Here is a 13,681-nt window from a genome sequence, read left to right on the forward strand (position 1 = left end):
AATGCTCGAATCTGTCATGGATTTGAAGAAGCCCAAACAGGCTGAGACTTCCAGGCCATTTTCTAGCCACATTCGACCACATTTTGGCCTCGATTCAGGTAAATTCGTAATCTTCCAGCTTCAATTTGGTATATTTTGTATGAAAGTTGGTTGTGAAATGGATCTGAAAGAGAGTCGGAAAGTTAATAATTGATCTAGGTGACCAGAGATGACGAGGAGTCTGCCGAGAGTGGTCGTTGAGCATGACGAGGATGAGAAAGAGAGGATAGTCTTAGCTAGTCCCATGGTTATTGGAGGGTCTCGCTAAGACCTCTTAGTGAAGGGTTTTGTCCATGCTAGTCCCCTTTAGTCGCATTAATGTTAGTCCCAGCATGGAACAAACACAGTATTGGACTAATAGCTAGTCCAGTCCAGTCCAGTCCAACTTAGTGAGGGCAAACAAACGCCCCCTTAAGGGAATAGATTTCTTAGTTGTGGGCTTCACATTACATCGAATTTTAACGATCCGAACGGTTTATTTTCCAAGTTACACCTCATAGATTATCCTTACAAAATATTAGCCAAATTGGAAATGTTTAAGACATCTAATTGGGTTCAAAGAAATTAACGAATACTTTATTATATAAGAAACAATGAAATTTTATCTTGAAAATTAAATAGGCAAATGGTTTCGGATTGAATTGAATTTTTGTAAGGATGATCTATGAATCGAGACTTACAAAATAGACAGTTCGGATCATTGAAGTTCGATATAGAGTGAGCCCCACACCTAATCCCCATTTTTTTCAAAAAATGGGGATCTTTTTGCATAAAGGGCATATATATATAGTTAGGACTCGGGATACACGTTTTGATACATTTTGAAACGCATTTTTGTAGGGTTCACTCATTAATGTTTATCTTTTATATCTTACCCCAATAGTCATGTCTACCAAAAATCACTCAAATACAAAACGATATTACCATTGGATTAAATTTGATGTTTCTTTATAGAACGGTATTCGTCCATTTTCTTCATTATAAATGAATGCCTTAATGATATTGTATTTGTCTAATTTTTTGCAAGTATTATCTATAAGTAATGTATTAAAATATAGATAGTTCGGTTCGTTGAAATACATTACGAAGTGAGCCCTACAAAATAAGTGTCAAAAGCTTGTGTTCCCAGATCCTAACACACACACACACACACACACATATATGTGTGTGTGTGTGTGTGTGTGTGTGTGTGTGTGTGTGTGTGTGTGTATTTATTTAATTATATGACTTGGCTATAGTAAATGCATTGACTTATTCATTTAACATCTAATGGTATCAGAACGAGAGAACATCAAATCTAATAGTATCTGATTTAAATGATGAATGTATTAAGTGAACACATGGACGGGAGTCAGTCCTCACAATTTGTATGGTTAATTTAAATAATGTAGAAGTTTAGGTGTTGGTGGGCGCCCTGAATTCATGTTTTGTTGGCAGGCACCCTGAATTCATGTTTTCTTGCGCATGCAGATAATTCAGATTAACTAGCAAGATTAGTTGTAGTCAGTTTACAGCTGGGTGTATGGTTGAGCTGAATAACTAGATTAATGCGAGTCGGTTTATAGTCGGATATATAGTTGAGCAGATTCAAAATTGACCCAATTTATAATTTAATTTGTAGTTGGATGTATATGGTTGATAAGTGATCTCAAAGTCCAAGTACAAGGATCCTGTTCTTTTGTTGTCTTAGCATTCGGTTCACCGTTGATTAAGTTTTAGTTTACAAATGCATATACGTACGACAATTGAGTTTTTATATTGTTGTTATGTAAAAAATTAATTTATATTTTTTTTAAAAAAAAATTATTAAAGTTAAAAGAAGAAAGGAAGTAAAGGCAAGAAACCAACCCACTAACGTTGGAGTTTTTTTTATTTCTATAATTTTAAATTTTAAATTCATTCGAAATTAAAATGTGGTTAATTACTTTAGCTTCTTTTGGTTCAATTGTAATTTTTGAAATTTTTAAAGAGCAATTTATGGTATTTTGAATGTTTCACAATGATCCTCACTTTATATATAATATTACAATTACATATATACATCATTGTAACCCAGAAAAAGTAGTAGTATTTAACCATGTGAAGACTAGTTAGTGTAGCAGCATCAATCTCCATTTTTGTAAGGAGATTTGAAATAAAACTTATTAGGTTGGTTGGTAAAGCAAATTGCCTCCAAGAGGGTGTATATGTATTATACCATCTCAAGTCGGCGGGTGCGATGGTTGTGTGTAGTGTGTAGACGGGGGTGAAATTCTATACATATGCGAGTGGAGTAGACGAAAGCTAGCCATGGATGATGGATCATCTCCACCACCCCTATCTTTTAGACTTTTAGTACCTTAATTTTGACTTGATGAATGCACCGATCGAAGTAGAGAATAAATGATACTAAATTGTCGAATTTTATGTCATATGTACGAGTTGTACTTGTGTTGCTTCTTAAAAATTACAAAGTTTACATGGAGCATAGACCGAGTGACTAAGAGCTGATTACTATTTTCGATGGCTTGAATGCTAATGCGGGTGTGCCAATTCATCACCAAGTTCGACCAGGAGAATAACTTGAATGTGGTGATGTGATGAAATGCGCTGCTAATTTCTAACTCGAACGATTCCGGCTCAAGATGAAATACTCTCAGCCTGAGTTTTACAACCAAAAGACAAAGTTATGCAAATCACTGCTAATTATCAACAATAACTCATTTCCCAACCCTAAATCAACTACCACAATTATCGCTAAAGAGAAACCCAACAGACACCCAAAAATTAGCCGTAGAACAGAAGCCATCTCAGCGGCGCGAGAGCACTGCTCTCTGAAACCCTAGAAACTCTAGAGCCGTTTTTTCGGGTTCCATTTTCTTTTCTTTCTTACGGAATCAAAACCATATGTGGTTTCTAAAAAACAACCCTAATTCATGTATCTCCTATGGGTGGCCATAAGGCCTTTATGCCCTTAATTGGGCCTATCTGATCTTTAAGCCATCTTTAACTTACGTCTTCTAAATGGGTGTAGGCCTAATGGGCCCACTTGAACCTAAAACCTTTTTAAGGCCCATTTAATATGTTAAAGCACCAAAATTAATTATTTCCAATCCCCCCATAATTAACCAATAGGGTGCCACAAGCCATCCACAAATACATAATTAACAAAAATCAGTTATTACTTGTCAACCACCTCCTTGAGGTTACCAAAATCGGTTCAGCCAAAATTATTCGCTAGTTCGGTTGGTAAATGACATAAACAGTGGTTTTGCAATATTATTACCGTAAAAATTAAGCTACAAAAATATCAACCCAAGACAGCAGACAGACCGTTAAGAAGAACAAACCAAAAAATAGAAGGAACAAAAACTAAGTAGAATAGAAATCAAATCATAACTTAATAAGCCAACAGCAATATTAGCAAACATAATCCAAATGGTTAATAGTATGCAACAACCAATGCAAGCAAAAACAGAAAACTCAAAAGTCAAAAGTATGGTTCTAATTATAGGATCCCCTGATTGCAATCTGCATGGTAGGGCCAGCATCTGGCGTGGTGGCAAGGGAGGTGTTGGCTCATTGAATAGAAGATGAAAACCGTGAGAGCAGGGGTGCGAGAAGTCGTACAAGAGTAGAAAAAAATGAAGTGAGAAGTCATGAGTGGGTTTTTATTTTCTAAGCCATAAAACTTGGATTTGGATCCTCTCCTGAACTAATGGAGAGGATCCTCCTGATCAATCATCGTGGACCGTTGGATTTTTATCCAACGGCTATAAACAGGGGGTCCTTTTTAAAGTTATAATGATTGTAGCCGTTGGATAAAAATCCTACGGTCCACGATGATTGGTCAGAAGGATCCTCTCCATTAACTTAAGAGAGGATCCAAATCCATAAAATTTAGGGGTTGTGCATGTAAAAAATAACTAATATATAGGCCTTTTTATGCAAAGGGATTCTTATTTTTTTCAAAAAATAAGGATTAAGTATAAGGCTCACTTTACATCAAACTTCAACGATCCAAATAGTCTATTTTGTAAGTCTCGATTCATAGATCATCCTTACAAAAATTCAATTCAATGTGAAACCATTTGCCTATTTAATTATCAAGATAAAATTTCATTGTTTTTTATATAACAAAGTATTCGTTAATTTCTTGAACCCAATTAGATGTCTTAAACATTTTTTATTTGGCTAATATTTTGCAATGATGATCTATGAGGTGTAACTTGAAAAATAGATGGTTTGAATCATTAAAGTTTGATGTAGTATGGACCCCACAACTAATCCTCATTTTTATAAAAAAAAATAAAAAATAGAGATCCCTTCCCTGAAAGATTTCCTACATATATAGACCAATGCAATTCTAACTGTTAAAATGGGTTTGATCAAAGGGTTTATATATGGGATAGGATCAAGGGACAAAGATGTTGACAAATACTTTTACACTCCATTTAAACCCTTAGATCAAACCCATTTTATCGGTTAGAATTGCATTGGTCTATTAACTATTTTGAAATAAGAAGGGAAACTATACAAATATACCTCTACAATAATGAAAATTATTATGATAATATTTTGATTTCTCTCTCTTCTCATCTCTTCAAATTCGAAAATAAAAACGGTTTAGTCCTACCTAGTCCTTCTGATGTGGAGAAGAAGGAAGAAATAGGAAGAGAGTCCAAATGACATGGGATTGAACTTGTATGATTCATGGAGTTCTTGTAGTCACGTATCCTATTTTCTTTTATAATCTTTAGACGTTTGAGGATAAATAAAAGATCAAATTTTGGACACCACAAACAATTTTTTATTTTAGAACACGTTTCAGAATCGAGGTGAAATGGAGAAATTACAGGTACCATCACCCTGAACCCGAACAACACCAGAACGTTCCAAATCAAACTAATGACCTCCACCTACATTTAGATCAACAATGCTCTTTGTTTTTCTCGAAGGAAGCCGCCGCTTGCAAACTAGTAGGTCAAAGTAAATTCTATATACTTTGATGCTGAATGTGTAAGATTTAATGACGTTAAATTTTTTAAGATATATAGAGGAGAGAGAAACACCAATAATAATTTTTCACAATTAATGAATTTAATTTCCTTTCATATTAAAAATTGAATTAGTAAATTAACCAATACAATCTTAACCATTAAAATAGCTTTAATCTAAAGGCTCAAAAGAAGGGTAAAAAAATTTGTCCCTTGGTCATATCCCTATATATATATATATATATATATATATATATTGGTTGGTACGGCATACCTCTAGTAGACAAAAGTCAATACCAAAGCCATACCATTAATAGTTAGTTCGGTATAATGCCAACTGATTATGAAATTATGCCAAAATTTATCATACCAATATGAACCAACCAGTACGGTTCAATTGGTATGTCAGTTTATATCAATATTTTCCAACCCTATTAATCACATTAATTATTCCATCGTTGTATAACCTTATAATCCTTGATTCTAGAGTTGGGTGTGTGATCTTTTAGATTCTAATTGACGAGGTAGTGAGATGAGGACCTCACCAACTATAAGTGATGCCTAGCCACATGTCATAAGGACAAGGATCCTCTTCAGATCCTCTTTGTCTGGATCCGGGGATCAATCAATTGTATCCGTTCATCGTACATCGTATGATCAGTTTTCATTAAGTACTATTTATATTCAATTTTAAATTCAAAATTCAAAATGATTTCTAATTGCACGATATATAATGAACGGACACGATTAATTGGTCCTCTGGATGCCCACAAAGAGGATCCAAAGATGATCATATTCCATGTCATAACATCCAAGCAAGGTTCTAAAAAATGCTAAGCTCTAGTTGGGCAGCGAGCAAGGGCCTAGCACCTAGGCACCTAGGCAGATTTATGTAAATTTATTGTATATCTTGTAAATAAGTGTCTATTCACACTTAAAAATAAAATTTCTTGTATGGACAATAAAACAATGATAAAATACAAAAATAGAAGTAGAAGAATACACAAAGTACATCAATTCAACAAGTTCAATATTTAAAAAATAGAAAGCATATAATAATAATGAGGAGTATTCTTGGATGATAGACTAAATTTTTCTTATTCATGATCTTTGCATTGGATTGGACATAGACTAAATTATTTAACCTTATTGTATCTAGTTTATTTATTTTCTTTGTATGTATCCCCTCAAAAGTACTCCAATTCATTTACAATTGGATGAACTTGTAGTCAGTCCATCATTTGCAAATTAGGTACACCATTTCCATGACTATACCACCATGAAACTAAAAAAGAAAAAGGCACACAATTAATAATATATAAAAATAAAAAAAACCAAACCGCCTAGGTGCCATCTAGCCCGCCACCTAGGACCACCTAGCCCACCAAGGTGCCACCTAGGACCGCTTAGCTCCAGACTAATTTTTCAAAACTATTTGCCTTAAATCGCGGTAGGCCTTCACTGCCTAGGCTAATTTTTCGAACACTACACCAAAGTCAATATAGAAAATATAGAGGATAACTTATTCCGTTACAATTACAATGCAACACAATTCCTCTCTAATTGCAGTGCCCTTAGTCATTTGAATAAGCAATTTCAATTCACTTTGCCTAAATGACATTTCATTAGTTTGTTCAATTATATGCTCTGGCCAGAGAATTCTAAATCATCCCGAAAGAGCATTCTCCTTGCATTGTGAAGGTTAGAGATTCCTTGTTATACACTCACCTACCTCCATAAATGGAATAATGACCCGAACCATGCACTCAATTACCCTAAAGGGTGTAATGCACATCTCAAATTCATTAAGTTATCCATAAGACAACAGTGACACATCAGGTCTGCGCCCATTCCTTCTTTCAGGGCTTTCGATGTATACTCCTCTCCTTTTCGTCGAGTAAGCAAGTAAACTACTAAAGAGCGTGAGGAAGATTGGATTACTTATTATTAACCGCAAAGCTTTCCACGAGGAGCCCCAAAAAGTCACAAAAATTTCAGAATTAGGGGTATACGAAACCGTGTTTTACATGGCTGAGTGGAGGGCAACTCTGCTAACCGAAGTTGGCGTAAGTCCCTCCAAAGAGGGACCGGAACCGCTCCACATATATCTCTTTCTGAACGAGCCTTAACCGACGATGTTGCTGCTACTGGTCTGGACACCAAAAATGCTGTCGCCCAAAGGCGCTCTTTTGAAAGTCGGTCACCGGTGGCTAATAACCTTTCCTCACTCTAGAAGCCTTCAACAAAGGGCACTTGATTTTCTTGTTCGTAAGGGGCATTGTATATCTATATTGGACTTTCGATTTTGCGTTGTTTTTTTCACGAGGTTTTGTATATAATCCAATGTTCAGTGAGATGACTTTCCTAATGACCGAATCACTTTTTTTAGTTGAAGGAAACGAGGCTTCCGGCCCGGCTGGTCCCACTGGAGAGGAGAGTTTTGACTGCAAGGGGCGCGTCTGATGGTATCGTATATAAGATCACGGCTGCATTTAGGAGTGATCTTTCCCTCTTCAACAAGCCGGTGGTGATCTCACTTTCGAAAGATAGTCTCGACGTGGCGGTAAACAATGACCCATTCTGCTCCCCCTTCGTACTACCAAAAAATGAGATTCTTGCCTGGCTTTCTTTCGGCTTAAGAAGGCTGCGGTGAGAATGAGGATCACTTCGGAACTCTAGGAGAATGGGCGTTTTAGGGCGGGATCTAAAAGCTCCTCTTGAGACTCCTTCGCCCCCTGAGACGCCTGATCCTCAAGCTTATCACCCCGGTACCGCTGCTCCTGCAGCATCCGCTACTCGTCCTGAGGTTTCCAGAAAAAAAAGTTTAGAAGTGTCCTTACCTCTCGAAGACAAGGCCTATCAACTAGCTCTAAAGGCCGAGGAAAGGCTAAAGAGAAGGACCACAAGGAGGCACCGAAGGTGATAGGGGATCAACCTCTACCATCGCGCGAGGAAAGAGGCCCCTTTTCCCTTCCCTCAATATATATGGCGCGCTTCACTAATATAATGCTCAAGTAAAGGCTTCATCCTACTCGTTGCCCAGAGCCTCGGCTCAATGGATTTTTTTCAGTCTCTACTTTCGAAAATGGGGTTCTCTCTTGGGAGAAAAATCTTGTTGGTGTATTTCTACGATTGGGAAAGAGTACGGCGGATTTTTCACCTTTCTGTTAAAGTAGGTTTTATTTGTGACAACTTTCGTCCGTCCCCGAACGCGGACTGTTGAAAGCAATGGTGGGCTCACTACGAGTTGAGTAAGCTTTTTGTTTAGCTTGAGGACAAGTATTGTAAGCCACTAAGTCAAGGAAGGGCTACTTAGATACTGAGATACTGCTTTTCACTCAAGAGTTGTTGCCCCTTTTCTAGTTGTGTACAGTAGTACGATAAGGAAGATTATTAGTGAGGCAGTCTATACATCAGGTCCAAGGATTATTTTTGCATTACTAAAACTGTTAACTCTTATTGACATGAATGTGCATCTAGTATACACCTATAAGAATTCGTGTCTGGACACGTTTGGTGAACTCAAACTCCATTTGGATTCCTATGTATTTGTTTTAACGCCCCACACGACATGAGACATGTCATTATAAACATCATACATACTATTCTTAACATATGGTCAAAGCCCAATTAACAATTCTATGACTAGAAACATTAAGAATATTTAAGTCATTTGGGATTGGTCTCAATAACCTAAATCTATTAGTTTGCAACCCCAAATTTAAATGATCAATATTGTTTTGGACTTGTATTGTTTTAGTTAATCACAATTAGTTAACAAAAAATAATCTTTGCCCGTTATATTAAAACTGAATAAACTTGTCTTAATACACTAAGTAATTTCCATAAACTATTTACTCCTAATTGGATTTATAGGCATACTTATAACAAAAACGCTAACAGCTTGTGAAGATTGCTCATGTGTAGTGATTAATATTGAACAATGGAAGGTTGATTGGAAAAAGAAATACATGTGTTCAGAGGTTGAACTACAAAACGCAGTGGCAGATAATTTGCTCTATACCGTGCAGCAAAGCTTTGAATCAATGGAAGCCAAACAGATGCAAAACGCTTGGTAGCCTGTCAAAGGATATCTGTAATCCATCACATACTTCGATTTCCCGACCCTTCCGAGCTGCAGAATTGTCTGCTTTCCGTTTTCCTGACAAACATATGTGTATATACAAGTTAGAATCCCATAGTCATGTAAGATTAATTAAACACTGGTTCTCTCATCCCGTTATCATAACAAATTCTAACTGATGATCACGTTGTTTCCACAGACAATACGGCACTTAAACATATACGTGTTTCAGATAAGCCTGAGTAAGATTTTCGGAATCACGATTGTTCATAGTAGTTACCTCCAGTGTCAGTTGGAAATTCTTGACTGAACTTTGGATTCTAAGACCCGGTCTTCCCCTATCTCTAAAGTCTAACTCATATTGCTTTGAAATCTGGATGAAAACAGAATTCCGTTAATGGAGATCAGAACAATTAAAGCAAGGAAAATTCCTACAGGGTCAGGTAATAGGCCTACTTTATTGTAATGGGGAGCTCGTGAGAATAGCTGATGGACTTTGTCAAGCTTCCCTTCCCAGTCCTTTGGCAGTCCCTTAATGTGTTGTACCTGCAAGAGAAGAAGGTGTACCGCGCAAGCTAAAAAGTTGACCCAAAAACTGGATTTCTGAATGCAATTTACATTACTAGGCACTGAGAAAGATAACGTATTCACTAGAAGAACCTGGTCTCCACAAGTTATCGATGTAATGTAAGAATTGACCTAAGATGTCTTAGAAACTGTTAAGATCACCTGCGTTGTGTTTTTTAACTGCATGGATTGGTGCTTGGGTATATATGCCCTCATACGTCTGTAACTTCCTGTCCAGCTCGAGATTGTTGGCGTGAACCTGTAGAGACAAAGAGCAGCCATTACAAATTGAGGAGGGAGATTGCATGCGCATGTGTGAGCGAGAGAGAGGGAGGCTTACGCTACAACAGCAAGTGATTTAGCCTCCTTGCTCAAGGAATTGGGACGACCACCCTGCAGTTAAAACTGTATCATCCACCAAATGACATAAAATGTCCAAAGAAATCGGATTACGATTTCTACAAGTAAGAATAATTCATAGAGTTCATTTTAAACCTGATCCCATATGTGGTATTTTGAACCCATGAGGTTAGCATTTACAATCCCAATAAAACTATCATCTGAATGAGACATTACTCCCTTCACATTCTGAGCAATAGTTAACTCAGATTTCCCGTTCCGCCGCTTATGGTGAGCAATAGCTAGTTTCCGGTCCTGCCTTCCCTTGCCTTCCTGAAATATCGCAATACCACACCAATCTAACAAGTTATAACAGAAAACATGGAGCTTCAAACTAGTGCAACACAAACAGCAACAGAGCAGGGCGGGCAGGTCACGGATGAAGCCGTGAAGACTATGTTGGAATCAAACTAACAATGCATATTCGATTCACATGTCGAAAAGCAACCCCTGATAGTCCAGTAACAAACATCTATGTGCTTTCACTAAACTCGTAAATTTGTTTCGCAATCTTGGGAATAACAGGATATAACAGTATTCTAACAATGACTGACCAGCATTACGCGCAGCACAAGAGTTGTACAAGACAACTACGTTATTGGCTAAATCGAACATGCCATAAGCTATTCAAAGTTCCCCAAAATATAGGCGACATTCTTACATTGGTATAAAGAGAATAGAGAGTGCCCCCATCTAATCCTTCTGGGGTTGCTTCCTTCACTATAACACATGTGCACCTTCCCACATCCATTGGCAATGGCCTGCAAAGCAATGACCTAAAAATTCCCACCAAATAAATTACACGTCTGGTAAATATCTTTTCAAAGAAACAAAAATTTCATAATTTTAGCAAAAACAAAACTTTTGGTACAAGCGATATTGGGGGAGGTGGTGTTTCGAACTAGGAACCTCGGATGCAAGGCAGAATGCTCTAAATAAATCGAGCTACGAGCCCCCTTGGTAAGCGTAAGCAAATTGGGCAGAGAACTCACTTGTTAGGCAGACTAGACCAAGATGAGGCCGGGGCAGCCTCAGAATCGGAGTAGTCCCAGATCTTCAAAGAGCTCGAGTTGTCGGACCCATTGCTGGGTGGGTCCCACATTGTGGATATGGACCCACCAAAGAGTGCCTTCTCAGGCTCATTCGCCTGCATACAGAACTGAAGCGAGGAGGGCTTGAGGGCCCTGCAGCCAGTGGACAGAGACTTCAAATTCCTCGGCTTCAATGGCTGCATCGCAAAAGAGGAAGACCCGTTTTCTTGTGCGACCAAATTCTCCTTGTCGCTGTCTGGCACGGCCTGCTGTGGCTTGTTGGGCATTGCATTCTCCTTGTTGTCGTTTAAGGGTGATTGGTTCGGGTTCGAGTTGTCGTTCTTGGAGGTGAAAGCGATGCCTTCGCTGTAGCTGCGGCTGTGTTTCTGGTCTGTGAGGGGATTGTCATAGAGAGAGTTGTATGAGGATTGCCGTGGAATTAGTGTGGTTTTCTTGCAACCATCCATCATCATGGTTCAGAGAGAGAGAGAGAGAGATTTGAATGATGTTGTAGAGAGAGGGAGAATTTGAATCTTCACTTGAATGAACAAGTACAAAAAGCTGGGGTTGTTTTACTGAATAATAGGTGAGTTAGTGTGATTGTGTGTAGACCTGTAAACGGGTCGGGTTTATTGGGTTTGGATTGGGTTGAACTCGACCCGTTAAATTAACGGGTTATTCGAACCCAACCCGTTAAGCTAATGAATCATCCGAACCCGACTCGTTAAGCTAACGGGTCATCCGTTTCATCCGTTAAGAATTATTATTATTATTATTATTATTATTATTATTATTATTATTATTATTATTATTTTGCATATAGTTTATTTTTTGTTGTTAAGACTTGACTGAAATTACTAAAATATCCTCAACTAACGAGTGCTAATGGGTCTAACGGGTTGACCCAAAGTGACCCGTTATTTAACGAGTTGTTAACGAGTTCACCCGTTAACGACCCGACCCATTAAGCATCCACCCAAATACTAATATTAACACGTCGGGTTAACGGGTTGGGTCCAAAATGCTACGTCTAATTGTGGGTATAGTTTCCAAATGTGTCAAAATTTATGTAAAACGGATGAGAATCCTCTCCGGATCATTTTGTGAGGATTTTGGAAATCATTTTATTGTCTCTGTTCGTCATATATCGTGCGGTCAATTTTTGTTAAGCATTGTTTGTAGTCAATTTTACATAAAATAGTTTAAAATAATTTCTAACTACAAGATGACAGATGAACAAACACGAAGAAGTAATTCTCGAAATCCTCGCAAACAAAATCATAGGATAGGATCCAATTCCATGCAAAACAACACCCAGCTTTGTTCTGCTACATTTGCATAATGGTGGGGCTCTCTCTGGCTTTCTTTACCATTTTTTGGTAAGGTAGTGGGATCAAGGATGTTTGAATTTGAATAAGCATTGGAAACTGCGGAGTTCTTCTTGTTTTTGCTTCTAGAGGAAAGGAAATAGGATGTTTTCATTTGTCTCTGGTTTGGTGGGATAACGGTAACTATTCAAATTATGTTGACCTTTTGTCAGTTTGTGTGTGTAATGGGAGACTCGATAAACGAAGTCTAGGGGAAATCACAATGGGCGGGAGACATGTTTGAATTAATCCTAATAAACGGATCGTGTTTGGTTTTGAATTATTAATTAGTGGAGAGTATTTTTTGGTACTTCAAATGTTTTATTATTTATCACTTAGTATTACGGTCTAGTAATATTCAAATTATGTTGACCTTTTGTCAGTTTGTGTGTGTAATGGGAGACTCGATAAACGAAGTCTAGGGGAAATCACAATGGGCGGGAGACATGTTTGAATTAATCCTAATAAACGGATCGTGTTTGGTTTTGAATTATTAATTAGTGGAGAGTATTTTTTGGTACTTCAAATGTTTTATTATTTATCACTTAGTATTACGGTCTAGTAATATTCTTTTTTACTTGTAAATGAGAGGTCTTAAATTCGATTTCACTAAAGGTGAATTCGAACCACATTATTGCTAACAAGTCTGAGACTTGTCTCACTCTCCTATCCTCTTAGTGTAGATAATATCGTTAAAAATTAAATAAATATGATAGGCCTAATTTACTGAACTGTATTTAGGATTAGAGAGAGAGAGGGTTGGCGGCAAGAGAGAGGAGAAAAAGAGATGCAATTATAAGGTGTGTGTTGTCTCACCCCATTGTGTCTTTATTTATAGTGGTATGATAGGTTAAATCCTTACTGCAATAGGATTACAATTCTAAAGAGAATATTTCAAGATATCCTAAATACATCAGGATTTACACAATCACATTCCTAGTCTAATAGGACTGCAACACTCCCCATTGAGTGCGTAAATACTCAAACAAAACATCGCATTAGGTCTTCAACAATTGAGGTAGAACAGATGATGAAGTCGTCGGCACAATGAACAAATGCGAGTCTCAAATTAAAGAAAGTATGCGTTGGTAGTAAAACTCATAAAACCTCGCTATGGTAAAACCTAAGGCAGGTGAAAACCTATAGAGTAAGGAGAAAAGTAAAAAGTATACATAATGTCTAAAACAAACGTCATACGGGACAAAAGTAGTGAACTCA

The 13,681-nt window shown here is 37.4% G+C and overlaps 1 protein-coding gene across 1 annotated transcript; it reads right to left on the reverse strand.

The window, feature by feature from the left end:
- Positions 1-8,816: 8,816 nt before the first annotated feature.
- On the reverse strand, positions 8,817-11,594 carry LOC137738633 (tubby-like protein 8). The gene is made up of 8 exons (XM_068478111.1): positions 11,058-11,594; positions 10,727-10,841; positions 10,162-10,338; positions 10,007-10,059; positions 9,829-9,925; positions 9,556-9,645; positions 9,380-9,472; positions 8,817-9,177 (listed from the first exon to the last, which is right to left on the reverse strand). The coding sequence occupies exons 1-8, from the start codon at positions 11,567-11,569 to the stop codon at positions 9,034-9,036; spliced, it is 1,281 nt and encodes a 426-aa protein (XP_068334212.1). The 5' UTR covers positions 11,570-11,594; the 3' UTR covers positions 8,817-9,033.
- Between the last annotated feature and the right edge of the window lie 2,087 nt (positions 11,595-13,681).

This window comes from Pyrus communis, chromosome 7 (genome assembly GCF_963583255.1).
Source record: "Pyrus communis chromosome 7, drPyrComm1.1, whole genome shotgun sequence".
NCBI classification, from domain to species: domain Eukaryota; kingdom Viridiplantae; phylum Streptophyta; class Magnoliopsida; order Rosales; family Rosaceae; genus Pyrus; species Pyrus communis.